The sequence below is a fragment of the Neltuma alba genome, unplaced genomic scaffold (assembly GCF_004799145.2).
Source record: "Neltuma alba isolate B1F8T4 unplaced genomic scaffold, ASM479914v2 tig00012081_pilon, whole genome shotgun sequence".
Taxonomy (NCBI): Eukaryota; Viridiplantae; Streptophyta; class Magnoliopsida; order Fabales; family Fabaceae; genus Neltuma; species Neltuma alba.
In genome coordinates, this window is record NW_021636640.1 from 132,472 (window position 1) to 159,494 (window position 27,023).

A 27,023-nucleotide genomic window follows, 5' to 3' on the forward strand; every position below is an offset into this window, starting at 1 on the left:
GTTTCGATTGTCTGTTCCCATGTTTCCCTTCTCTTTTTCTTTTTTTTTATGTTTCAAGTTTCAAACTTTACCGTCTTTGGCTGTCATTCTGCTGTAATTGCCATCCCATTTGGTGGATTTCCCCAACAATTTTTCTAACTTTTGTGTCTGCTCAAGAGCTCCTATGAGTAGCGTTCGTTTTCAAATACGTTGGAATTAGCTTGTGTTGGTGTCTTTTATTTATTATTACTTTTCTTTTTGGCTATCTAATTTTTTATTAGTGCTTTCCCCTGCCTGTGATTTGACGACTTACGAGCAGAGAATAGAGAAAAGGCACCCGCATCAAATCGATTTTTAATTTTTAATTCGCCTTAAAAAAAATTTTTGCTCTTAATCATCCTTGGACAGTTTATCTATTATCGGAATATTTTGTTTTTCTTTTTAAAAAAAAAAATTTGCTGGCCTCCCTAAAGTATAATTGTCTTTTTCTTATCATTAACTCGCATGAAATTTGATGGGCCCTAACATTATCATTTTGAAAACATAGCAACAAACTTTTTCTTAATTAAAAACTCAAATATTTTTTTTCCGACTCTATTGGTATAGTCCTTCCAACTCGTCCTTAATACTAATGCGTATACTAGATGTTATGGTTGCAGAACAGATAGATCAAACCAAATCAGAACCCAACTTCAAGTTTGGTCTGATTTTTGTTTGGGTTGTGTATAGTAGTTTGTGATCTGGCTTACTCCAGTGGTGACTTAAGATCGAGTTGGATTGGACTTGGTTTACTAAGCTGATGGACTAGTCTAGGTTTCCAATTTTTTTTTCTTTTTAATTTTTTCCCTAATAGGAAGTAAGATTTGAACATGATAAATTCAATTTAAGAAAATAAAGAATTCCTATAATCATGTAAAATTCATCCTAAAATATTAAGACTTCATCATAAATAATAAAAATTTCTAAAAAAATAAAAAAATTAAAGTTGACACAGAAATTACAAATTATTGAAAAATAAAAAATTCACATAGACTAGTGGACTAGTCTAGGTGGTCGATTACTTGATCCAAAACCCAGTCTAGCCTAACCAATCAATCTGATCCACTCTGGTCTAATTTCGTTATATAATTTATTTGAACTTGATTGGACAAGATCAGGCCACTTTTGGTTGGATTGAACCAGACTAAACCACTAGGTTTTTGCACACCCCTGCTAAATGTAGTGAAATATTCATGGGTCATTTCAAATATGCAATTATCTTTCTCTGCCCACGACTTTTACATTCCAGCTCTCCATCTCCCCAGTAATCAACTCCTCAGGGATAATTAGGGAGAGTTATAAAAGTTTTTTTTTAACAATTAATTAATTTTAATTATTTTTAAATAGTATATATAAAGTAATTAATAAGTGTAAATAAAGAGGAGCAGATGGACTGATAATTCTAAGATGCATTTGCATTAGAGAATAAAAATGGCAGAGGCAATATTTTTACATAAAAGGTGGGTTAATTAATCTGGGTGAGTTTAGCAAGAATAATACTAAATCTAAAGACATTTAGACCACATTAAAAAAATTAAAAATGCATCTTGCCTTGTTGAATTTAAATTCTTTATTGGATGGAAGAAAAATTAAGTTTGATTCCCAGACTCAATAGCATCTTGATTTTTTCTCTTCGGGAAAAAAAAAACGGCCACATATATACTTCTTAGTTGACAAATTCTTTTACACTTTTTAGCAGTCTTTTTAATATCTCCGTGTAACATAAAACAGAATCCCATATATATATATATATATATATTTTTATATAAGCCAACAAACCTCATATATAACAAACGTGCGTCTGGTGTAAAATATTTCACCTTCCTTTTTTTTTAATAGATTGCCTCCTATCTTTAATACAAAAGTTAGTTGACAATTTTGATAAATTAATAAAGTCAGTTAAGTTAATTATTTATAATAAACAAGTGTTATTAATTCTCTATAATATCCTGGTTAATCATATGTATTAACTAAAACCACTATTTAATAGAATATTTAGCATGAGAAATTACTATAAAGATTATTTTAAAAAATAAATAAATATAGAAAATAATATATATTAAAATCTTATATTTGTGATTAAATTAAAAATTAAATTAATCCTTATATTACTTTGATGTTAGGAAGAAGGTGGAAAGTATAGCGTTTAGGTTGGATTTACATATTACAACCCACCAAACCTAACGAGCCACATAAATGGCCCTGCCTAAAACCATCACACATTTTCATGTTTGACTTTTTTTTCTTGGTGCCAATGGCCAGAGGTTAATCTCTCACAATATGATAAATTAATATTTAAATTTTTGAGAGAGATGTCCATATTTAGTATTCAATAGTATCTTAACGAGAATTGCTTCCAGTAAAAAGATACATATACCTACAAAAAAAAAGCTTATTTTTCCTGGTCATTTAAATTCATTTCTGAAAAAGATTAAACGGTGATTTCAAAAGCATAACAGATCATATGTTATTGAAGATATGGACATAATTAATATAAAAATTTGTACTACTTCCATCCTTAATCTAAGAATTAGTTGACTAATTTGAGTGAATTCAAAAAATTAGTTAGATTAATTAATTGTAATAAATGAATGTTGTCTTTTCTAAAACATCTTTACTAATTAAGTGTATTAAATAAAATTACTATCATTAAGGAATATTTTTAAAAAATAAAATAAATTGAGATTTTATATTTAATATAAAAATAAAAATCAAACATTTTTATATTAAGCATTCGAGGTAGTAATGAGTATGGTCCTAAATTAAAATAGTTGGTATCGACTTGAATTAAAAAAAAAAAAAAAGATGGGATTGAGGAGGGGGAGGAGCGGGTGCTGACGAGGGCTGAAAAATTGGTCAACGGAAACGACGATGCCTATAAACGTAAACTGCCACGTGGACGTGCAAAGTGTCACCATGCATGCGGCATTACCCTCTCTTGGGGCCACGTTAACCCCTTCCCTTCTGAAAATTACCTTCAAGCGCTTCGTCCCACCGTCCAACCCATTTTTTATCAGGGGGTGCTTGGCTAACCCTAATGCTGTGTTTGGACGGAAAAAAAGTTGGGAGGAAAAAAAAAATAAAAAGAGAGAAAATAGAGAGAAGAAAAAACTAAAAAGAAAATGTTATCATATCTCTTGTTTGGGTAGATGAGAGAAAATAGAGAGGAAAAAAATTAATAAATATTTAAATGATTAAAATATTCTTATCAAAATATATTATATTTAAAACTAAATTAATAAAATATTACAATAGAAAAAGTATACTAACATTGGCATCATCAAATAATTAAAATCAAGTTATTTGGTTGGTATGTATTTTCAGATTATTATATTCTAAAGCCAAATTATTTAATAAAAATATTATTTTAAGATAAAAAATAAATTTTTTTTAAATATAATAAAAGAAAATAAATATGGAGAGTAAGAGATAGTAGGAGTAGTCATGGAAATCTTGTTTTTCTTGCCAAATCTCTCCATATATAGAGAGAAAATTTGGAAGAAAAAAAAAAGAGGTATGAGGCCTATTTTATTTTCTCCCCACTTTTTCTTCCTCCCATATTTTTTCTCCTAACCAGGTAAGAGAAAAGTTATTTCTTCTCATGTTTTCTTCTCTTGTTTTCTCTCATCCCTAATTTTCTCTCAATCAAAGCAAGAGGTAGAAGTGTTTTTCAGAAACACTTTTTCGTAAATAGAGGTAATTTTTTTCACATATTTACTTCACATACCGTAAAAACACTTCTAAAATTATGGTTTTATTTTTATCCAAACATCCTCTTAAACGGGACTTCCTGCACAATAGTATCATATATTTAAGTAATACTAACATAGGTCGACAAGATGTCTTTCTTAGCAAGAAAAATGAAAATTGTTAAGATTTTCTATTTCCTTCACTCGGGTAAAGAGTGAAAGATATTAGGAAAAACTAGCAATCCAATATAACTGCGTCATCCCACCCATATTGATTTTTTTGTGAATACTTATACTGATAATTATAAACTATATTAAAATATACTTAAAAGTCTCACATTTTAAAGCCCTTTCATGAAAAGATTTTATAAGACATATGGAAGGAAAGAAAAGAATGATGGTTAAAAAAGCAAATTTATTTTATTCAGCCTCTTTTTTTCCCCACTGATTCGACCAATTAAACTTGGGCAGACAACAGACTCCTTTTCAAGAAAGCAAGAGAGAAAAAACGGCCAAGAAGAAGGCGGAGGAAGAAGTAAGAGAAAAGGGGGAATGGGGAAATATTGTCGGGGGTGTTATCGGGATCGTCGGCGGTCGTGATTGATTCCCCAAGAGCGGATGCCGGAGAGCAACTCGGCGGAGGCGATCAAGAAATCGACGGCCTGATGTGGAGTGAGGAGACCCACCACGCTCTTCAGGGTTCTCAGCCGGAGATCGTCGGCCTTCCTTATGATGTTCCCCAGAGCTTCCATCTTCTCCTCCATCTCCGCCGCCCCTTCTATCAGCTCGCTTCCGCTGTCTTGCCACTCCGATAGCTCCTCCGTTATAGCATTCTCTTCTTTCACCTGCAACTCATTTCAAAACTTAACCACAAATTGAACAAAGTTTACCCCGACAACCTTTTTGAACAATACAATGAGAAATGCAAATGCATGGAGATCATGACTAGGGAAGAAGAGAGGGAAAATTACAGTGTCACATTGCAACTGGCTGACTCGTCGGAACTGAGAGGGGGAGAGATCACCGAGATCGCCGGTACGAACCCCGCGGAGGATGTCGATGATATGGGACTCGAAGGGACGGAGGACTCGGTATAAACGAGGTGGAAGGCGATGGTGGGGCGCCAGCCGGCGATCCAGTGGAGGGAGCGTTCAAGGGTGGTGGCCCAGGGGGAGACGAGCATTTGGAGGGGGTCGTTCTGGGCGGCCACGGACTTGGTGCGGTAGTAGTCGTCGTAGTGGGCCACCACCTTATCGATGAGGATGAGGAGCTTCTGGTTTTCCTCCGCCGAGCTGGGTGGCCGGGTGGCGGCGGACAGCTGGTGAAGGAGGTGTTGGAGGTGGTCGAACCAGGACTCGTAGAAGGCGGCGAAGCTGAAACTGCTCATTGGGGATGTGTGATTGACACACGCTTGCATGAGGCTCAAGACGAAGACGACAACGACGGCGACGACCACTTGGGTGGGTGTCTCTGTGAAGCCATTGTGGGTGGTGATATAGCGGGCCTGAGGCCTGTGGGCACTCCAGAAGATGCCGCGTGTACAACTTACGTGGAAGTGCTTACGATCCATTTACTATCTTGCTCTTGTTCATCTGAAACACGACCCGGTTTTGTAATTCATAAAACTTAATTTAAAAATTGCAATTTTCTAAGATAATTAGGAATAATAATTGTGTAAAATTTCGGCTTTCTGTTTATCTTTTTTTTAAAAAAATTTCTAAGATAATCCCGTACAAAAAATAGATAAAAATAAAAATGATAATACCTTCAGTTCTAATTATAAAAGCTAGTTAGACTAATTTGAGAAAATTAAGGAAAGAAGTTAAATTAGTTATTTATAATAAATATGTGTTGTCTTTTTAAAATATCTTGCTAATGAAGTGTATTAGTTAGAGCTACTATTGTTAGAAGGACGACTTAGGAAAAAATACATAGATATGAAAGACAAAATAGATTAGGTATTATATTTAGAATAAAATAAAAGTTAAACGATGCCTTATATTAAGAAGGTAGTAGTAAAGAAAGAAAGAAAAGCATGGAGCATAGTATGGACCGTACTCAACACGTTTGAAAATCGATCCGAAGTAATTGAAATAGATGGAGGGTCGAAGTAATAGGTTAAAGTGCAATTCTAGCATACATGTTTCACGTTTGTGTTTATTCATTCAATATTTTTCTTCGTATGTTTTGGGATTTAAATGTTAGAAAAATTAGGGAATTTTTGAAAACCTTGAAATTGTTACTTCTATTGTGAGTTTGGGAGGGGGATGGTGTTTGATTTTGAGGGATGGGGTACTATGTTTTGGATCCTAAACTGTTGAGCATGAACCTGTTTAGAATAGTGATTAGAGCCTTTGAAAACAATTTTTTAATCTATAGAATACAAAATAAATATATAAAACAAATTAGACAGCTTTAAATAAACACCGTGTCAGCTAATTAAGAAATAGCTCTAACTCTTTCTTTTTTTTTGTAGGTATCTTTATCCTCTTATCAGAGACAATCTTATATACTAAATATAGACACTTCTTCTAATAAGAACTCAAACATGATTTATCATGTTGTGAGAAATTAACCCCTTCTATTAGACAAAAGCTCATCGGCAGCTCTAACTTGGTCCCATTAAAGAAGCGTTTATTTGTTTCCGTCCTTGGGACAAGTCCACTATTCTACAGAGAGGATGCATCGACATGTTGTTCAAATTGCATGTGAAGATACGGATTTTGAGCGATTATTGCAAAAGGAAGCAGTCTGAGAAACTTGTCATAGATGGGACGCTTCTCACAAATGTATGCATCCCACACTTTCTTATTTCAGCTGGGAATAAAATCTGGGCACACGAAAGAAGATGGAAGAGGACCAAACTATATCAAACTTTCTTCCTCTTCATTGAATGCAGTTGCGATATATATATCTCTCTCTCTCTCTCTCTCTCTCTAAGATGCAGAGCAGAGTCTCGCAGAGCCTTTTGATTATTTAGTTTGAGTGCAAAATCACCAATCAGCTAATTATAATCTATGTTAGTATAGTTTTCCAAAGAGGGCCTGCTTCAAATTTCGGTTCCATCAATGCTAAAGCATGGCCAACAGACACAAGCTTGCGGAACATTACCAACAAACACAATATGATCATCCAAATCATCTGTTTGTGCGTTCGCGTGTGTTTTTTGACCCCTTTTTTACTTTTCCTTCACATCCATATTGATATAGGCATGGCCAGCCTAGGACCCGGTCGCTTGGATGGAAGTTAATATTCTAGAACTATGGTCATCCTCAGGCAGAAAATTTCAGCAGTGATCATCCATTATATTCTTACTCCTATAAAAAACCTAATGGCTAGTTCAAAAGTTTATTGCCCATTTAACATTCAATCAATGAAACGAAAAATGATTTTCTAAATAAAAAATATTTCCTGTGCTCACGGAAGACAAGGTAATAGAAAACAATAATTCATATTGAATAATGATAACAAAGAATATCATAAATGATTAGTACATGTCTAATCTTTCAAATCACACCTCTGTACAAGAAATCAAGAAAGAAGGAATGCATTTCTCCAGGAGTAGCCAAAACATAGCTCGAAGATGTGCTTGGTTATTGAGGTTTAAAGGGCTGGAAAACCTGTTTATAAACTAAAATGCGAGTTTGCCTTAAGAATCAACTCGTTATGTTCGGCATTGAATTTCCTTCTACAAATCTTTACGTTACGTTTGAAATGCTGCGAAAGTCCTTACTTAAAAGGGAATAGAAAAAGGAAAGTTAGATTCGTGTTTGGTATGCTAGAAATTTAGTGACACCGTTTCTAATCATGTTCGCAGAATGTGTTTTCTATAAAATCTTTCTCATGCTTATTCCCATTTGCTTTCGCTGAAGTGGTAGTGGTGTTGGTGGGACTTGCTTTTGCACTAAATGAATTGCATCAATGACAAAAAAATCATTTTTCAGATGAAAGCTTCCAAACATCAATCATGACCCGCAGATTCATATACGAATAAAGTTTGCAAATCAAGTTGAACCAACATCAAATTTATATCACTCTAATCCGAACCCACTAAAAGAGTGTTTGGATAACTCCAGAATCATTTTCAGAAATACTTTTATCTTCCACATGTTTACAGGGTTTTCAACAATGCCGAATTTTAACCGGGCATCACTATCATGATATTCTTCTCTATTTCAAAACTAAAATTGAATCTAGAAAATACATTCATAGGACAATAGAGCTGTGAGAACCGAAAATGTAATTCTTCATTCTTGAATTCACTTCTCAGGAACAAAGAAATCGGGACGGGTGGTTCAACTTTTCCCCACATTAGATGGCAAACTAATGCATCTAGCTTGACTCCTGATGCTTAATATATGGTTGGGAAACATAAAAAAGAATTATAATTGAAGTACCAAAATTCTTTCCCCAGAATCTCAGAATGCCTATACAAAATCTCTCATGAACTTCCTGAGTATGTAGATCTGATTCGCCAAAACCTAACCTTATTCGCCGGCTTTGTTCGCGGCGACGGCTTCTGATGAATCATCTGACATTCCCTTCATCTTCTGTTGCATCAGCGTCCTTCGCTCCATATTCCGCGTCTTGTTAATAGTAACCGCACAGATGACTGAAACATCAACAAAGATGCCGATAAAACGATTAGATACAATCGGATACAAAAAAGCGAACAGAGAGAGAAAGAGAAAATAATCGGAAATTGGATTACATCCGGCGCCGACGAAACAAAGAAGACGGAGAACTTTCGGTCCGGGGGGACCTGCCACCTCTTCCCCGGTCATTCCTCGGCTGGAAAGCCCTTCCCACTTCTCAGGATCAAGCCCTCTGCTCGTGCTACTACGAAGCTCGCTCCTTGGCAATTAAAAATTGGAAATCTTCATTTTTATTAAATAAAAAATAAATTAATTGTACAGAGAAATAAATTCATTCACTTGGATGCATGAGAAATGTAAATACTCCTCCGATCATGATCATGAATATGGGACCCTTTTATATATTTATATAAAGATTTTATATTTAAAATTAGAAGAATATAATTTTACCAAAAAAATCAACTGTCATCCCTTGTGAACATAACTTCATCACAATTTGTATTTTGTATTAAGTTTGTTTAAAACAAGAATATGCCTGCATGTTATTTTAAAATGAAAATATGCATTACTATCTTGATCCTTAATATAAAAATTAACAGGGTTTAAATTTAATCTTAAAAATAAAATATTAATTTATTTTGTTTCTTTTATTTACCCAAATGAACCCATATTGATTATACATGTTAAAAAAAGTTTGCATCAAAACATAATTTTAATCTAAATAATTTTAGAAAGTTATTTTAAGAAAACCGACACATATTTTTGATAAATAATTAGTTTAACTATTTTTTAATTTATTTAAATTAGCTAAGTAGGTTGTATATTAAAAAGTAGGATTAAACTAATTTGTAAAGAAACTTAGAATTTTTTTCTTGGACCAAGTTATCAAAAATACTGTGTGAAATTTATTACGATATCATTAGTATTGATTTTTCTGACTTAACAGTAATAATTTTGTTATTCTATACAAAAAATATATATTTTATTCATTCAATTATTCCTCACCTTATGTGTTTATATCATTTGATCATGCATGTCAGGTAAACTTATCCGAAGGCATAGCGATTTTAACACTCGGACGCTCAATCAAACTCGGTTTTCTTTTTCCTTCGATGATCAAATTTTGACCTGGGATGATTTTTTTTTAAAAAACAGAGAGAAGGAAGAATCCCCAAAAAATATTTTTAAATTTTAAAATTTCAGATTTTATTATGCTTTAATAATAATTGATAATATTTAAAAAACAAATGACAACATATTTTTATACTTATTTCTGATTTCTGATTGTGAAATTTTAAAGGGAAAATTCCAAAAAAAGTTCTTGGAATATAGGAAATTTCAGATTGGGTCCTAAAATTTTGAAAATGACAGAAAGGGTCAATGACCCAATTTGTCATTTGTAAAATCAAGAGGAATTGATAATTTTGCCCTCATTTGTATTCATTCACTGCAATGATTTAAAGAATAACTATAAGAGTTTAGGCGTTACCTAAATTCGTGTAGCGAATAATTACTCACTTTTTCATAGTCAAGTGTCTTGTTATTAACTACAACTAATTTTACAATCACTAAAATAATGTAAGCATTACCTAGATTCGTGTAGAGAATAAATACTCACTTTGTCATAGTCAGGTACCTTATTATTAATTATAACTAATCTTGTAATCACTAAAACAGTGTAATTGTACCTAGATTTGTTTAGAGAATAACTACTCATTTTTGCTTAGCCAGGAACAAAATTGTCAATTTGTTTAATTTCACAAATGACAGATTGGTTATTGACAATTTCTGTCATTTTCAAAATTCTAAGACCCAATCTGAAATTTTCTATATTCTAAGGACCTTTTTTGAATTTTCCAATTTTAAAAGCACTTTTTGATTTTTTTAAAAAGAAAACTTGGTTTTCCTTTTCTTTTGTTTTTTTAATATGGTAGCAGAACCCCACCTTTCAACTTTTAGATAAACTCTGAACCAGAAAATTAAAGCTGGGTGTTATTTATTAGAGGTTGATCATGTGATTCATATCCACCTAATTATTTTGACATTTTTGTTTGTCCCATGACAAAATTGGAACCTAGACGTTATTGTCAAAAGTCCCTAGCCTTTGTTTACCTTGTCTTCCACTAACCAACTACACTAACCCAGTATATAACACAATTAATCACTATTAATTAATTAAGAATAGTGGCCTTCTTTAATTTTATACATAAACTAATTTTGCTGCTTAATATAAAGGAAAAATTACAAATAAAGACCCAATATATAAAATTGCAATTTGGAATTTTTATTTGAAAAATAGTAAATAAGGACCCAATCTCACTTTTGTAAATATGAAATCATGATAAAATATTTAAAATACCCATCAGCCAAATGACAAATTATTTATGAAAAGTGATAAGTTCACTTTAGCGAATAACAACTTCAATAGACCAAATCACAACTTGACTGAAAGTATGCCAAATGACGAGTTAATTATAAGAAATGACAAGTTCACTTTAACTAATGTAATTTCAGTAGACCAAATCACAATTTAGCTAAGGGGCATTTCAGACATTTCACCCACATTTCATATTTACAAAAATAGAACCTGGTCCTTATTTGCTATTTTTTAAATTTAGGATCCCAAATCGTAATTTTACATATTATGGAGTCTTTATTTACAATTTTTTCTAATATAAAAGCTAATTAGAAATTAAATTTGGTTCTGAATATAAGATCATAATCTATTTTGTCTGTCATATTTATAATATTTTCTGTAAAATATCTCTATTAATTATAAGAGATTTTGATCAAAAAATAGTTTTAATACACACGAATCAAGATAGTAGTTTAAAAAAATAAATACGTATTTATCACAATCAACCAACTTAAACTAATTTTTTTAATTTTTCCAACGCAGTTATCTAGGTCACAATAACGGAGCTAGTATGATTTCAAATTTGCATAAACCTTTATCTATAATTGTGTGTTCAACATCATTATTCACGCATTTCAATGTTATTTTTTTCAAGCACTCAATGATGCACGCTGTTTCGTCTCAGAATAGCATTGGCAAACATGATATATCCATATTATTCTATTTCAATTTCATTCCAGGTGTTGATCACTTTTAATAATGTCATTATTATAATGAATTTATTTAATGAAGCCAATTCTTCCCAGATAGATCATATACATCAAAATAATTTTTAATTTAAAAGCATACTCCAAAAGAGGTTGGGTGTAACGAAATATGATAATCTCTCAGAAGATGACAAATTAAAACCCAAATTCTTTTGCTAACCAATTATATGGGACACTATACGGAAACATTGAATGAAGAGTGATAATAATAAAAGGACAAGACATAATATATTGTGGCATTTGAGCCAAGAGGGGAGGTAGGTGGCTTGGTATTTGGTTGATGGTTTCTGGCTGAGATAATGCCCCTTTACCATATCCGAGAGGGAAGAAAGACCATATTTTATATAAAAGATTAATTAATTAATATAAGCATTTTCCTATAATTATTTTAACACCACCAGAAGTTCAATTATTCCTTTTTTTATTTAAAAAATTGGTTTCTCATTGTTCTTTATGAAAAACATGGAGATTTGAATTCTTCCTTGGTTCATTTGATGACATCAACATCAAAATGAATATCTCATCTTAATCTTATGACGTGAACAAAACATATTTAATCCTCACCCACGTTTGCACAAAAAGACAAGGACAAAAATTAAAAGTTTATTTCTTTATTGTCGTATTTATTTTTAAGAAAACAATATAACTTGATTTCTTTTTTGAGAAAAATATATTCCTTTTAATTTTAAATATTAGATCCTATCAATTAATTCATAGAATCTAAAAAAAACGTACGTATGTTACTTATTTGAAATTAACATCTAAGTAGTTTGCAACAATTTTTCAAAAATAACTGTCATTTGATGATTAAAAAATTAGTGTGCAAAGATCAAGATGCTCCAATAAAAATCGATGCATTATGAGGAAGAATAATTTAATATGAGGTACAGGAAGGAAGTGACGTAGCCTTGTATTTACAACCAAACTACGCGTATTATATTTAATACGAGAAGCCATATGAATTGTACGGATGTGTGTTTTTAATCAATTCACACTTGTAAAACTGAGACAGCCTTAATTACATGGGGCTGGAGTTTTGTGAGGATAAGGCAAGGACATGTACCGATGGAAGTTCTATATAAAGCGGTGGGCATGGTGGAGATGAGTGAGATGCAGTTTGGTATTGTGAGGAGTGTAATTTGATTTGGGAGATGGCCGGAGAAGAAGAACAGGTAGTGGCAGCTTCCGGAGACAAGTACAGGTCTTTCTTGTTGGGTGAGAAAGAAGAGAACACTCTTTGGAGACATGGTGGCCCTCCCAACTACGACGATGTTAACCTCCTCTTCGAACAAGGCCGAACCAAGGTGAGTTCTCTCTCTCTCTCTCTCTCTCTGGATTTCTTGGTGAACTCTTCATCTTAATTGATCACAGTGTTTAATTTGCAGGTATGGCCAGAAGGATCGTTGGAGGAGACAGTGCAAAACGCTGTAAAATCGTGGGAGATGGAGCTCTCTCACAAAACTCGCTTGCAGGACTTCAAGTCCATTAATCCTGAGAAGTTCAAGCTCTTTGTCAATGGTATCTTTAATTTTCAGACATGTTTGTTTTTTCCGTGGTTCATTACCTTGCGTGTTTTAGTTTCACTACCACCCAAAGGTCGATTTTGGCCTTATCTAATATCCACTTAGATAAAACATCTTCGCGTCACCCATATATAAGTTGATAATCACACTCATCTACAACATTATTTTCTAATCTGTTTTCCTTTGAAAAACTGTTATCTATTGACTTTCTATTCAGAGTTGATTTATAGCTTGTTCACATCTGGTGATCTACCGTTTGAATAGAACCGCAAGCAACAGAATCCGGATTGATGCTACGAAACATACAGATCTTTTTTTTTTTTTTAAGTTTAATCTCATCTGAATTTGGAAGTGTGGGAAGCAGGTAGGGAGGGATTATCTGGAGAGGAAACTCTTAGGATGGGAAGTTACAATGCTCTGTTGCAGAACTCATTGCCAGAACCATTTAGGTATTATAAAGCAGAAGAAGAGAGCTTTGAATCATCTCATGAAGTTTTCAGATCAGCTTTTCCTCGTGGGTTTTGCTTGGGAAGTGATCAAGGTTTATACAGGACCTCCTGAAATCACTTTCAAGTTCAGGCACTGGGGCTTCTTTGAAGGTCCTTTCAAAGGCCATCCTCCCACTGGCCAAATGGTCCAATTCTATGGCTTGGCAACTCTCAAGGTAAATTCTTCTAACTTCTCCTTTCCATCTCCTTTTGTGGTGACATCTCAAATTTGAACAGAAATTATGCAGCAAATCACTGTCAAAATTTATATTCATATCTTTATACGTCCTCATACTATAAAGATTCTCTCTCACTTTAGCATCCAGAAGTTTGATATTGTTTCAGTTTCAGAAAACATTTGATTGTTGAAAGACTGTATAATATGGTTTCAGAGCTTGGAGAGGGTGAAGTAGGAGCAAAATTACCTTTTGTGGGCGTCAAAGTGATTTTGAAAACAAAAACAGAATCTTGACAGTGATAAACACACCATTTTTGAAGGATCAAAACATGGCTTTTGTCAAAATTTTCCGTTTCTAACTGAATATACTGAAAATAGTTTTGGGACATGATCCTGCTAGGCAGATGGTCCAAATATTGATAGGGCTTGAGCACTGTGAGTGTGAAGGCTCATTTAGATGTGAACTGAACTTTAAAACAGAATATATATGCAGATATCATACCAGAATATTTGTTCCTCGAATAAGCTAAAAACAGTTATCATCTGCTGAAACCTATAAGTGGTATTTTTACAGGTAATGATGGATTATAGATGCTTTTAAGTTAAATTCATGAGCTTTGATGTTTGTTTCATCTGTTTTCTTTACAGGTTGATGAATCTCTGAGAGCAGAAGAGGTTGAGGTTTACTATGACCCAGCAGAGTTACTGGGAGGACTTTTATCAGGGACACAAACAAACACTGCCACAACTTCTCAAGGATGTCCCTTCAGTAAATAACTACATCTCAACATTTCAACCGAAATATGTGCTTTGATCTTAATTTTACATGCAATAGAACGATCGTTGGTGTTATGATTACCATTTATGGCATGTACCTTATATGTTGAATAAAAAGAAGTAAAAGATGAACATCTGGTACTTCTCCTTCCCATTTTCTGTGAAGAAGAGATAAGAATCTAGTAATTCCACTGTCCATGAAGCATCAACTTACCCAAACTTCATGTTTAAGTGTTTGGATGAAACCATAGATTCTGGAAAAAATAGATTAGTGAAAAATAGATTTTGTGAAAAAGTGATTCTGAGAAGTGAGAGTGTTTGGATAGTTGTTATCAGAAGCACTTTTTATATGTACAAATTATTAAAAAAACATAAGTTAATATGATAATTATATAAAACATAGATTGTATGATATATTTTAATTTGAAGGAATAAAATTGTTAATAATATATTTTTTACCAACATAATTAATAATACATAATATAATATAATTAATAAATAATTAATTAATATGTGTATATTTATTTATAAGATATAAGATTAAATGTGTTTATAAAAAATTAATTAAGGGGTGTTAAAGTCATATTATTGTTGAGATTTACTCTAATAGGCACAATCATACTCTCCAATTTGAGTCAGAAGCAGAGTGGATTCACTTCTTCCTGAAACCATGGTTTCAGATAATTTATGTCTGTTTGGGTTGTTTTTTTTCCCAAACCATAGTTTGGCCTGCTATCAAACAGGACCTAAGTCAGAGAAAATTTCATTCGTTCACGGTGAGATGATTAGGCAATGATTATTTGAAATCTCACCGCTTCGTCACCGGCTCACAGAACGACTTGATTCCGGAACTTCACAGCTTCTAACGCAATCTAATTATTGATCATCAACTGTGCAATAGAGTTGTATCCAAAAAGTCGCGATGAAAACCTCGAAATTCCTTTGCAATCCACACCCAAAAAAAGAGGGGGAAAAAACAAATTCTTTAAGATAAAAACACCGAATAAGCAGCCAACCAATCATTTACCAAACACGCGGTTCACATAGAGAGCATGGATGGTCATAATCCAAGATCTACGAGACGTCGACAGCGACTCTGCTTGGATGAAAAGAAGTGAGGCCGACGAAGATCCTCAATGTTTGCACATGAGTTCTTTATTCCAGCACCTCCATCAGCTTTCCGTTGTAGTCTAGATGGTTAGGATACTCGGCTCTCACCCGAGAGACCCGGGTTCGAGTCCCGGCAACGGAATTGTTTTTGTTAAAATTCTAAATCCAGTTGTTTTATTAAATGGGCCTGATTTCTAATTTGAGTTTACCAAATTACAAATAAAAATGTTAATTAAATCCTAAATTTATATCACTTTTATTGGGATGTGATTCTTAAAAAGGGAAAAAAATAAGGATTTGCTACTTTCGATTCCTAACCAAACCATATGTTCAGACTAATTTCATTAATCATGGTAACTATTCAATGCCATATTTATTTTGCAAGATAAATAACGTTGTCAGAATTTTTTTTAATAATAAATGCTATTTTCAGCTCCTAATATAAAAATCAATTGACTAATTTAAGTAGATTAAAAAATTTTAAGTTAGTTATTTGTAATAATTAAGTGTTATTTTTTCTAGAATATCCTTACTAATAATGTATATTAGTCATAACTACCATTTGATGAAATCTTTAACATATACAACTATTACAAGGGCTATTTTAAAAAAATGGATAAATATGAAAAACATAATGAATTAGAGTCTTATATTTAAGATTAAATTAAAAGTCAAACTAGTTCTTATCTTAAGGATCGAAGATAGTCCTCGAATTCAATAATTCATAAGAAAGACAAAGTCAAGGCCAACTGCCCTCATCAAGCTCCACCTCTAACCTAACATATGGTTGCTAATTAAGGATACAAAAAATATCATTCACAGTACAAGAGGGCTTAGTTAAATAATTGGGAGGGATGATATATTTGTGTGTATGGTTAGACAGAACTTGCCAATTTCTATGAATAAATAATCTAGTGTCATTGTTAGCATTAGGAGGAGAGAAGAGAGTAAAAACAAAAATACTAATTCACTAGACACCCATTACACCCATCAAAACTCTTATTTATAATCCTAATACCCATATTTCCAAGTTACCGACCTCTAATAGTCAAATTAATGACTTCCATACAATCACACTATATTTCTCAGTTTGGAAGTAAGACAAGTTGAGACCATTCATGATCTCTATCAGTTCTACAATAACTGAAGGGATGGCTATGAGTTCACAGTTGTGCCCACAAATCTATGTTGTCCTGAATGTCTCGCTCACAGCCACTACTGCCATTCTTTAGCACATGCCCATCCATCCATCTCAAAAGTTTGATATACTCTTCTTGAAGATTGCTCATATTTGATATTGAAATCATAATTTCCTACAAATCCTTATCCAAACGTGCACAAAAATCAGAAAGTTTACCGCATGATGGAAAGCCAGAATGGTGTCAGAATTTGAAAAGAATGATCTCAGAAGTTAAGTTTCATCTGCATAATAATGGATTACGATTAGCGGAGATTAGGCCCAAAAAGTGTGATGCCTAATACAAAGCCCCAGAGATTGCTTTAGATCCCTTTTTATAGACCCCATGGATCATAAAAGAGATAATCACCAACATCACATCGTGCCAGCTCTGCAATTGCGACGCTTCCTAACGGATTACGTGGAGACCCTAGGGATGGGTCATCCCCTTAATGATCACTCCCAATTACTCCTTCACGTGCACCTTCTGTCATGGGATCATCTCTTATTTATTCATTCCACCACCACCACCTTTTTGGTCCCTTGATGGCTCCAAAGTTGGCTTCACTTTTACGGTAGTATTTGACTTCTTCACAGGTTCCGTTCTGTCTTTTTAAGAAGGAAACCGAAGAAAGAAAGAAAGAGAAGAAATATAGGACAATATGCATAAAGATTTGAAGTTTAAGGGAAGGGAATTCATATGAAATTATGAACCCAATCAATTACTCAGTATGATGATAGAACAGCTTAGTCTTAAACGTCTTGTTAAAAAGTTGTATACTTCTGTTTACGGGGGAAAATCACAAGACCATACAATTCATGAACCGTAAGTGAATAAAGAAAACAATAGATTCAATGAATTCTGGGCATGTGATAAGCAATTGAGTGCATCTGAGGAACAATAATATCAATATTACGAATGAATCAGGCCATGAAACTATCAACATGCTTCGTGAGATCCTATTGACCATTAAGCATTGTTTTTTTGGTACAAATATTGTGAATCCAAAACGTTGTTTAACGTTACACAGCAAGTCTAATGTGCTACGGGAAAAAATAAATTTTGTTTATCCTCTAGTATGCTCTTTTTTGTTCCTGCTTTCCCTCAATGTTACACGAAAATATAGCCAAGAGCAAACAAATGATCTGTGTTTTCCTTGTCTAGCTTGAACAGCAGCCAACTCTCTTCAAGGCAGACACATCATTTTTTATGTCTATTTTCTCTCCTTTGGCTGGCGCAGATGCAGTTCCATTCTCTCCTCCCTCAACCGCCTTCCTGCTAACAACCCTGTAAATTTGGGTCAGAACTTCTGCAAATGCATTTTCCACATTAGTTGACTCCAGAGCTGAGGTTTCCATGAAGTATAGTGATTCCTTCTCAGCATAGGACTTGCCATCTTCAGTTGATACGGCCACGAGGTGACGAAGATCTGACTTGTTCCCAACAAGCATCACAACAATGTTGGAATCTGTGTGGTTTCGTAATTCTTTCAGCCATCTGTCTACATTCTCGAACGTTGCATGGCGAGTGACATCGTACACAAGAAGTGCACCAACTGCCCCACGATAGTAAGCACTGGTGATTGCCCGGTACCTAAACAGAGAATAAACAGAAGTAATTACAAGTAAATTGATGGGACACTAAACTTTAGCCGAAATCTAAACTTCAATCTGCAAGCTTGGCTAGCTATTAATTGTCATGCAGCAATGCAAAATTAGATCCATCATGGGCATGGTGATTGTGACTTGCCAGGTAATGAATATCAGGTTTAACAGTCTTAAGGACATGCCATTATCCAGGCTGCAATTTCCCTTGTATAAATTTGTATTAAGTAATTAAGATATCTAGGAATCTAAAATTGATCGTTGACCATTCACAATAATTTCAAGCATCTTGCTCTTTTCTGTTGCAGTCAAGGTTTTCTAGTCAGTGTGCTAAATCATGTCAACCTTAACCACATAGACATTGCAATTAGGTGGCAATAGGAAGGTTCTAACAACCCAGAGATCTTTCTATGCTTTCCATTAAGCTGAAAGCACTGAAGACCCTGTTTAGAGCAATATACTCAGTTCAACCCAGGTTGATGACACATACACGTAGAAGCAGAATATGAACCCAGACCCTCAGTGCTCAAAATTCTTTACGAAAATGCTTGATATTTAACACAGAGGAAAGGAGAGATGAGTGCTATGGAATCAGAACCACGTAGTACCACCAATAACCATGAAGCAGAAAATTAGAAGACAGGCAGATTTTCCAGAGATTCTTTTGGATAGCTGAATTTTTTTCCCAGAAATGATTATGGGAAGATATATCCAAATTTATTAGATTAAAAATTTTGTAACAACTAGCAATCAGATCCAAAAGGGCTTCTCTGCTTGACTTACAAAATCATGCCAGGTGACACCCGGTGATCAAGCCAAAGGAACCCAGTAATTTCAACATTAAGCGCACAACTAAGTCATTCGTGAAATAAATATGAGGAGAGGTAAGGGGACAGAGAAAAATAATCAAATATATAAAATGAGCCAAGTCTTAATAAGGACAAATAGATCCATATTTGAATTAACATTATTCTAGAAATCAATATTGATCATACAAAAACGAACATACTCAATACACTGATGTGATGATTGAGTTTGATTTTCTACTTCAACCAATTTGATTGCGTCCTAACATTAAACATATTGATTGCTAATACAAGGCACAAGGCTCACATACTTTTCCACAAGCATAAGACTTGCCACCCGGAGGTGACGTGGCATATAATTAAGTGAATAAAATATTCTGATCTACAATGGCATTCGGTTTATATTTCATAAATCAATATAAGACAGATTCGTAGTTTCAATTCCATAGTCGATCAACCAAATGAAAACAAAAAGTAAGTGTAAGCAAAATTAACACCACGTGAGATTATAATGGTTTTTTAATCCGCCATGGAAGTAGGGGTTGACATTGGCGATTTATACAGGGACAATTGAATCTTACAAGATAAAAGGATCTTTACAAATCCAAGTCCAAATTATCGAATAGATTTTCATGACGCAAGTATCAATAAAATGTCCACAAGAGTAACTAGACAAACCTTCACAATATCGCGATCTCACCCGTTAAACTTCAAAAAGAAGAAACAGAGAAAGATAACCTACCCAAGAAAATCCGAGCAGTGAATCAGTAACTTTACGAGAACGAAAATTAGATCCTAGGATGAAATAAATCTTCTAGAGCACGTTTTCCGTTGTGGTTAACCTAACACCGCATCCCGCCAACCCCCACTAGCCATACATAAACACAACTCCAGCTAGAGGAAAAAAAAAAAAGCAAGCATATCTAGGCAATTATAGAGAAGCAAGCAAGAAAAAAAAACAATTTAAAGAAAGAGAATACAAATCCTAGATACTAGATAGTTCAAACTAAATGAAAAGGTGAGAGAAATCCAAAAGAAGGATGATAAGAAGGAGTAAGAAATAAGACCTCTCCTGGCCCGCAGTGTCCCAGATCTGAGCTTTAATGACTTTGCCATCAACATTCAAGGTGCGAGTAGCGAATTCAACTCCAATGGTAGACTTGGACTCGAGGTTGAACTCGTTCTTAGTAAACCGGGAGAGAAGATTGGACTTGCCGACACCGGAATCGCCAATCAAGACAACCTTAAAGAGATAATCGTAGTCATCGTCTGCTCTATAACCTGCCATTGTCGAGCTTGCTTAAATTCCGGTGGGGAGAGATAAAAAGTGAAAGAGGGAGAGAGATTTGCAGAGAGAAGGCGGAGAGCAAAGTGGGAAGCGTGAAAGTGTTTTATATACAAGAAAAGCGCCAGAAATGATGTGAACAAAGGGAATTGCATCCCCGCGATTGTCTCTCAGGCTATCCCTCTTTCCTTTTTTTATATTTTAAATATTTCGAAGTGTCTCAAGAAATCATATAACTATCACTGAGTTCAAATCAAGCGGAATTCAATCATAACTATAAAATACTGCACTGAACGCTGGTAGGTTTTTTTTTTTTTAGCGCATAGAGTTTAAAATATAGAATTTATATTTTTATATTCTTCTAATTTTAATATAGGATCTAATTGTTAAATTGATTTTGATTTTAAATATAAAATCTATTTATCATATTTATCAATTTTTTCTAAATTATCCTTATAAATATTTTCTCAGCTATAATCAAGTAGAAGAGTAAAAGAAGATATTAAGAAAAATGATTATGGTATTTTAAAACAAATATGTCATATTTTTTATAATTAATTAACTTTTCTAATTTTCTTAATCTAATTAAATTAGTTAAATAATTTTTATATTAAGAATTTGAAAAGTATTTAATATAGAAAGTAAAATCGTAAAACTTTTTTGTCGACATCCGGATTTGGTGGGTGACATGGTAAAAGCACATAGCAAGCGTTTCGGTCCTTTCTCTTCTTTTCTCCATATTCCAAATCGCCGTCGACGGTTGCCTCAGCCAGTCAGCCGTTGCTTTCGACGTCAGCCTCCAGGCCTGGGATCGTGTTCGAATCTCAACGGCAAAGAAATCGCGGCGCAGGTGGGTGAGATACTATAGGTCTGATTCTTCCTTAATTACAGCTAAGAAGTTGGAATTTTTAATTTGCTTGGTGCTTCCTTCACTATCCCAGAGGTGAACTTATTAGTTCCCTTGCATTTTAATAAACTGGGAAAAAGGAAGAGCTACAGATATATAATGGAAGAAGAACTTCTTCATCAATGGTGATGTATTAATATTTGTGATTTTTATCCAACTTACAGGGAGCTGCTAGATTGCGATGGCCAATAAAAATAATAGTCTGGGGAATTTTACATTGGGTAGGACTGCTAAAAAGCTGTGATTTTTGCGTGCTCCAATCCCTTTGCCTTGTCTAAACCTTCTCGATATAAGCATTTCCCAGCAGAATTTACATATGGATAGATTAAAAATCGGCGTTGTAAGGTGCTATGTTATGATTTTTAATTTTCATCAGTTGTTAGCTAAACTGAGCTCATGATTCTGATTCTCTGCTTCTTTTTAATTTTACATTTTTTATACACAGTTATAAGAGATAGAATTGAAATATAGGTTCTTATTATCTCGGCCATCTGATGTATTAGATTCTTTATTGCTCTTATTATCCTCTGCAGTTGTCCATATCAATACTCTCGCTACTAGATATGTTTGCTGAAATGACACAATCTGACTTCTGGGTAGGTTCAGTTTAGCTGTGCTGGGATGAAGGCTACATGATATCACCCTTCCAAAAAGTTATCCATTAACTTATGTGAAATTTTGAATATGGCCACTTCCAAAGCCATATCTCCCTTCAGGCTCTGTTCCCTTCTCCGCTTGCAGAAGGATCCTGCTCTTGCTTTAGAACTTTTTAGGAACCCTATCCCTAATCATGATCCCGAGAAGCCTTTTAGGTACCCCCTTCTTTCCTATGATCTCATCATTACCAAGCTTGGTCGTGCCAAAATGTTTGATCAAATGGAGCAAGTACTCCATCAACTGAAGCAAGATAAACGCATTGCTGTTCCAGAGGTACTCTTCTGTGAGGTCATATCCTTCTATGGCCGGGCACGCCTTCCTGCTCGTGCTTTCCAGACATTCGAGTCCATTCCATCTTTCCGGTGCAAACAAACTATAAAATCAGTGAATACACTTCTAAAAGCACTTTTGAATTGCCGAGAATACAAGAAAATGAGAGAAATTTTGTCTAGATTTAATGAATACGGAAGGCCTGATGCGTATACATATAATATTCTGATCAATGCTTCTCGTATTGGAGGGGATATGGAACAAGCATGGGCTGTGTTCGATGAAATGCTAAGAAATCGGGTTCGTCCAAATGTGGTGACTTTTGGAACTTTGATGAATGGGCTTTGTTCAAATGGTGAGATACAAGAAGCTTTAAAGTTCAAAGAGGATATGACGAGGAATTTCAAGTTAAAGCCTAATGCCTTTTTGTATGCAACATTACTTAAAGGGCTTTGTCAAACTGGGGAGCTAAGTCGGGCCTTCAGTATCAAGGATGAAATGGTAAGAAATAAAGTGGAGTTAGATTCTGCCATTTACACCACTCTAATTGATGCGCTTTTCAAGGTTGGGAGGAAGGAAGAGGCACTGGTTTTTATGGAGGAAATGAAAAAGAGCGGTTGCAAGCCAGACATAGCGACTTATAATGTGATGATCAGCGAATATTGTAGGGAGAAGAATTTTGAAGAGGCCTATAAAATTTTGGAACAAGCGGAAAATTTAAAGCCAAATGTTGTGAGTTACAATGTGATTATTGGTTCGTTATGTAGGGAGGGGAAATCAATTGAAGCAAATGAATTGTTTCAAGATATGCCAAGGCGTGGATGTGCTCCTGATGTGGTATCATACCGCATGCTTTTTGATGGGCTTTGTAGTTGCATGCACTTGAAGGAAGCAGCATTAATGTTAGATGAGATGATATTTAAGGGTTATGCGCCTCATAGTAGAAGTATAAATGAGTTTGTCTGCCGGCTGTGCGAGAAAGGTGATTTTCAGTTGCTCTCAGCAGCCATGAGTAGTCTGGGCAAAGGCAACTTTCTAAATGTGGAGTTATGGAAAATTCTGGTTTCCATGATTTGCAAAAAGGAGAAGCCGTCAGAATCTGTTGAACTTTTTGATACTTTAACGGTGCCATAAATTCTACTCAATCTGACATTTGTTGATTTGGTTGAAGGTTCAACCAAGTGCACATGTTATGTTCATCTGTTTTTGTATGTTAACCTACTGACTAAAGATTCATTGGCGGTGCCCTATTCATGTTTGCGAGAGAGGCAATGGCCTTTTTTTTTCCTTCTAATTTTTGGTAGATAAGGGACGACGTGAATTCAAGCGAGCCTCAAAGATTTGGTTTACTGCATGAAGAAGCTGAACTCTGTCATCTCCCATTTGACAGACGGTTTGCTCTGCTATAGGATTTTGTTCTGCTGATCTTCACATGGCTTGTCCTGTCTTTTGTCTGTTGCCATTTTGGATGATAACTAAAGGTTAGGCAACTGTATTTTCCATTTTTGAATGATAAGGTTCAAAATTTAATCCTCATTGAAATTGTAATTGAGGGGAGAAGTGGGTACTTTTAGTTGTTAGGTTAAACGAAGGATTTGGTGCTTCCTAGATGCTTGTATCATCTGTCTTCTCTTTAATATTAATGTGAATTTTAAGGATTTCATTTGAGATTTGGTATATTATTTATTGTCCGAAATATAAGAGCTAATTGACTAATTTAAGTAGATTAAAAAAGTTTATTAAGTTAGTTATTTGTAATAAATAAATGTTGTCTTTCTTAAAATATTTTTGCTAATGAAGTGTATTAGCTTTAATATTTGATGAAATATTTAAGATAATTACAAGGATTACTTTAAGGAAAAATAAATAAATATGAGAAGCAAGATAGATTGGAGTTTTATATTTAGAATCAAATTAAAAGTTAAATTAAGTTTTGTATTAAGAGTTGGAGGTGGCAGTAATTATTACAAACTGCTGTTGATCAAGTTGGTTTCTGGTAAGACTGCCTGTTTCCATTTCGGCATATGATAAGGATTCATCATTGATCAAACGATAGTCGTGGCTAAACAAATTGGATATCATAGAATATTTGTTGAAATCTATGTTCTTTATTGTCGGCCATAGCCACTCTTAGTAAATTGCTACCTCCGATTTAAGTTAGTTAACTAAGTTGAGTAGATTTAAAAAATTAATTTAGTTATTTGTAATAAATATGTTGTCTTTTCTAAAATATACTTACTAGTCAAGTGTATTGATCAGAATTATTATTATTACAAGGACTATCTAGTGAAAAAAATAAATAAATATAAAAAATAAAGTAGATTGGGTTCTTATATTTAAGACTAAAATAAAGATTAAACGAGCTGTTATATTAAGGACTAAAGTTAGTATTTTACAATTGATGGCTGAAATCTTGTATATTAAAAAAAAAAAGGATTGGAAAAGCTGTTTTTATTTAGAATCGACGTTTTCCCGTCTCCTGCACTTTTTTTTTTAATTTTTTAATTTTTAACTTTTGCTTTTTCCCTATTTTCCATACACTAAATCGCCCACTAAAACCTCCACGCATCGTATGAGATTTTTTTTTGGGGGACTTCTTTATCAGTCGTAAAAAGGGGGGCCGAAAACCTGTCCCTGCACGAGAAAAGGAAAAAAAAAACTAGAAAAATCCATTATATTCCTATTTACCATAGGGAAAAGAAATTTATCATAATACTCATGCGAAGCATTATCCGGTTTTTAAGCTTTCGTTCATCACTTTTTTGCATTTTTCATAGAATGTCAAATTTATTCAAATTCAAATAAAAAATGTCACGTATAGTACATCGCACGCTGTAAAAATTCTAATTTTGTTGTTGAATATCACATTATTGTCACCTAAGTTGGGCCGACGCCATAGAGAATTTTTTTGATACGAAAAAATTTAAGTAAGTTGGGTTCTAAGAGCTCATCATAGCTAGGATAGACCTCTAGGCTCAGAGAGAGCTTACAGAGATACTTACAAATCGCCCATCAACAAAATTTTCACATAGGCAGCTGGATTCAAACTTACTACCTTGTGAATTATGAGTCAACTCCTTACTAACTGGACCAACTCTATGCTATAAAGAATTGTAATTATTTTTTTCTTTGACTCCAGTCGGGGCATCATGCAGCCCACATTACGAAGAGCGAGGCATAGCATATTCCCAGATTCCCAGTCCAGGTGGACCAACCACTTCTTAAACACAAACCAAACCCATAAAACATGGACCATAGACTATAGTGCAAGTGAGAGTCCCTATCTTTTTTAGCAGGCCTATGAGGTTTTGTTTGGGTGGGCTCGTGCAATGTTAACTAATAAATTGGCTCTAATGAAAGATATTAGTTTTAATCAGTATTCAAATCCTCACTTAAAAATATGCCTATATTTAGAATCTCATAGTATCTTAAATAGTATTGCTTCTAATAAAAGGAAGGATAATGATATCTAACCAAGAAAAAAGAGCATGTGATTATATGTTCATTGATAAAAATATGACAATTATTCATTATATTTAAAAGTTGAAAAGATAGTACTCCTCCGGTCCTTAATATAGGACCCAATTCTTGAGTTGGTTTTGGTTCTAAATATAAGACCCATTTCTCATATTTATCAATTTTCTCTAAATTACCCCTATGGATACCCCCTCAACCATAGTCAAGTAGAAGAGGAAGATGGGATATTAAGAAAGATAATTATGGTGTTTTAGGAAAAATGTGTCACTTTTTTTATAATTAACTAACTTACCTAACTTCCTTAATCTAATCAAATTAGTTAAATGGGTTTTATATTAAGGACCAGAGGAGTATAATATTACCTCAAGTCTTAATTATAAGACCTCATTTGTAGTCTATAAGTGAGGTCTTATAATTAGAAGCGGAGGCAATAATCAACACTCAAGGGTCAAGAGTTAAATCTAAAGGCATGCATTCTCACCTTTCATTAGTTTAATCTACTTTATACTTACAAGGAGACAACAGTGTATCGTTTAACTAACCAAAGCCACAAAGACTAACAACTAAAGACTCAGACTAAAGTAGACAATCAAGATTATGGGGGGCCTACCCAAATGATCCCCCGGGATCTCATCCAATCACAAATAGTAACACACGGGTAATAATGTATTGAATAAACATAACAAGAGTAATGATAAGATTTATCTCATCAAGTGAATTGCATGATCTTATTATGTTCGGTTAACAACTAATTGTTTATTTACATTATCAACCAAAAGATCTTATCCAATAATTTTATATTTACATTTCAGTCTTCACAAGAGTAACTCTAACAACCTTCTTTGCACTTATTTGAAGCACTTCAAATTATATTCTATTATTTTTTGAATAAATATCATACCAACTCTTTCTTGTGCATGTTTATTACAAATCTTATACCTTGATCACATGTTTATCTTAACATCTTCGTTTTTTCTGTTTCCTTTATACTCCTTCAGTCTTAATATAGAACATAATTATTGAGTTGATCTTGATCATAAATATAAGACCTATTTTTCATATTTATTAATTTTTTTCAAAATACCTTTATTGATACTCCCACAAATATAATCAATTAAGAGAAGAAGGGAGATATTAAAAAAAAATAATTTGGTGCTTTAAAAAAAAATATATCATTTTTTATAATTTACTAATTTACTTAATTTTTTTAATTTAATCAAATTAGTTAAATCTTGCATGTTTACATGTTCAGGGAAAAAGCATCAAATCTGCCGATAGATTGACTGGGGGCATTGGCCTGCCATAATTATAACCTGCAGTTAGATATGATCTATCAAA

At 33.8% G+C, this 27,023-nt stretch overlaps 3 protein-coding genes, 1 long non-coding RNA gene, 1 other non-coding gene and 1 pseudogene across 8 annotated transcripts; 3 read left to right on the plus strand and 3 right to left on the minus strand.

Annotated features, from left to right (window-relative positions):
- Positions 1 to 4,154: 4,154 nt before the first annotated feature.
- On the minus strand, positions 4,155 to 5,159 carry LOC114722089 (protein DOG1-like 4). The gene is given in 3 exon segments (XM_028908023.1): positions 4,155 to 4,552; positions 4,679 to 4,785; positions 4,788 to 5,159. Coding segments are annotated over 3 exon segments (714 nt in total). The 5' UTR covers positions 5,125 to 5,159; the 3' UTR covers positions 4,155 to 4,282.
- Positions 5,160 to 7,659: 2,500 nt separating this feature from the next.
- LOC114722092 (uncharacterized) lies at positions 7,660 to 8,556 on the minus strand. Its single transcript, XR_003738131.1, has 2 exons — positions 8,419 to 8,556; positions 7,660 to 8,319 (listed from the first exon to the last, which is right to left on the minus strand). It is a non-coding gene; the product is annotated as an uncharacterized LOC114722092 (long non-coding RNA).
- A 3,887-nt stretch (positions 8,557 to 12,443) lies between these two features.
- LOC114722090 (pathogen-related protein-like) lies at positions 12,444 to 14,550 on the plus strand (annotated as a pseudogene).
- Positions 14,551 to 15,570: 1,020 nt separating this feature from the next.
- TRNAE-CUC (transfer RNA glutamic acid (anticodon CUC)) lies at positions 15,571 to 15,643 on the plus strand. The gene has a single exon. It is a non-coding gene; the product is annotated as a tRNA-Glu (tRNA).
- Positions 15,644 to 17,568: 1,925 nt separating this feature from the next.
- On the minus strand, positions 17,569 to 20,532 carry LOC114722091 (ras-related protein RABA1b). Its single transcript, XM_028908024.1, has 2 exons — positions 20,157 to 20,532; positions 17,569 to 18,272 (listed from the first exon to the last, which is right to left on the minus strand). Exons 1-2 carry the CDS (start codon positions 20,375 to 20,377, stop codon positions 17,840 to 17,842), a joined length of 654 nt encoding a protein of 217 aa, XP_028763857.1. The 5' UTR covers positions 20,378 to 20,532; the 3' UTR covers positions 17,569 to 17,839.
- Positions 20,533 to 21,069: 537 nt separating this feature from the next.
- On the plus strand, positions 21,070 to 23,876 carry LOC114722087 (putative pentatricopeptide repeat-containing protein At1g53330). Of its 4 annotated transcripts, none has more exons than XM_028908020.1 (2): positions 21,070 to 21,228; positions 21,446 to 23,876. In XM_028908020.1, the coding sequence occupies exon 2, from the start codon at positions 21,966 to 21,968 to the stop codon at positions 23,340 to 23,342; it is 1,377 nt and encodes a 458-aa protein (XP_028763853.1). In that variant the 5' UTR covers positions 21,070 to 21,228; positions 21,446 to 21,965; the 3' UTR covers positions 23,343 to 23,876. The 4 variants fall into 4 exon arrangements, with proteins under 4 accessions (XP_028763853.1, XP_028763852.1, XP_028763854.1 ...); XM_028908019.1 differs by having other exon boundaries at positions 21,070 to 21,224; XM_028908021.1 differs by having other exon boundaries at positions 21,070 to 21,224; positions 21,882 to 23,876.
- The last annotated feature ends 3,147 nt before the right edge of the window (positions 23,877 to 27,023 follow it).

Coding starts and splice junctions, on each gene's coding strand:
- LOC114722091 (XM_028908024.1), bottom strand. CDS start 20,377: ATGGCAGGTTATAGAGCAGACGATGACTACGATTATCTCTTTAAGGTT. Junction 18,273..20,156: donor GACACTGCGGGCCAGGAGAG/GTCTTATTTCTT, acceptor TTCTCTGTTTAG/GTACCGGGCAATCACCAGTG.
- LOC114722087 (XM_028908020.1), top strand. CDS start 21,966: ATGGCCACTTCCAAAGCCATATCTCCCTTCAGGCTCTGTTCCCTTCTC.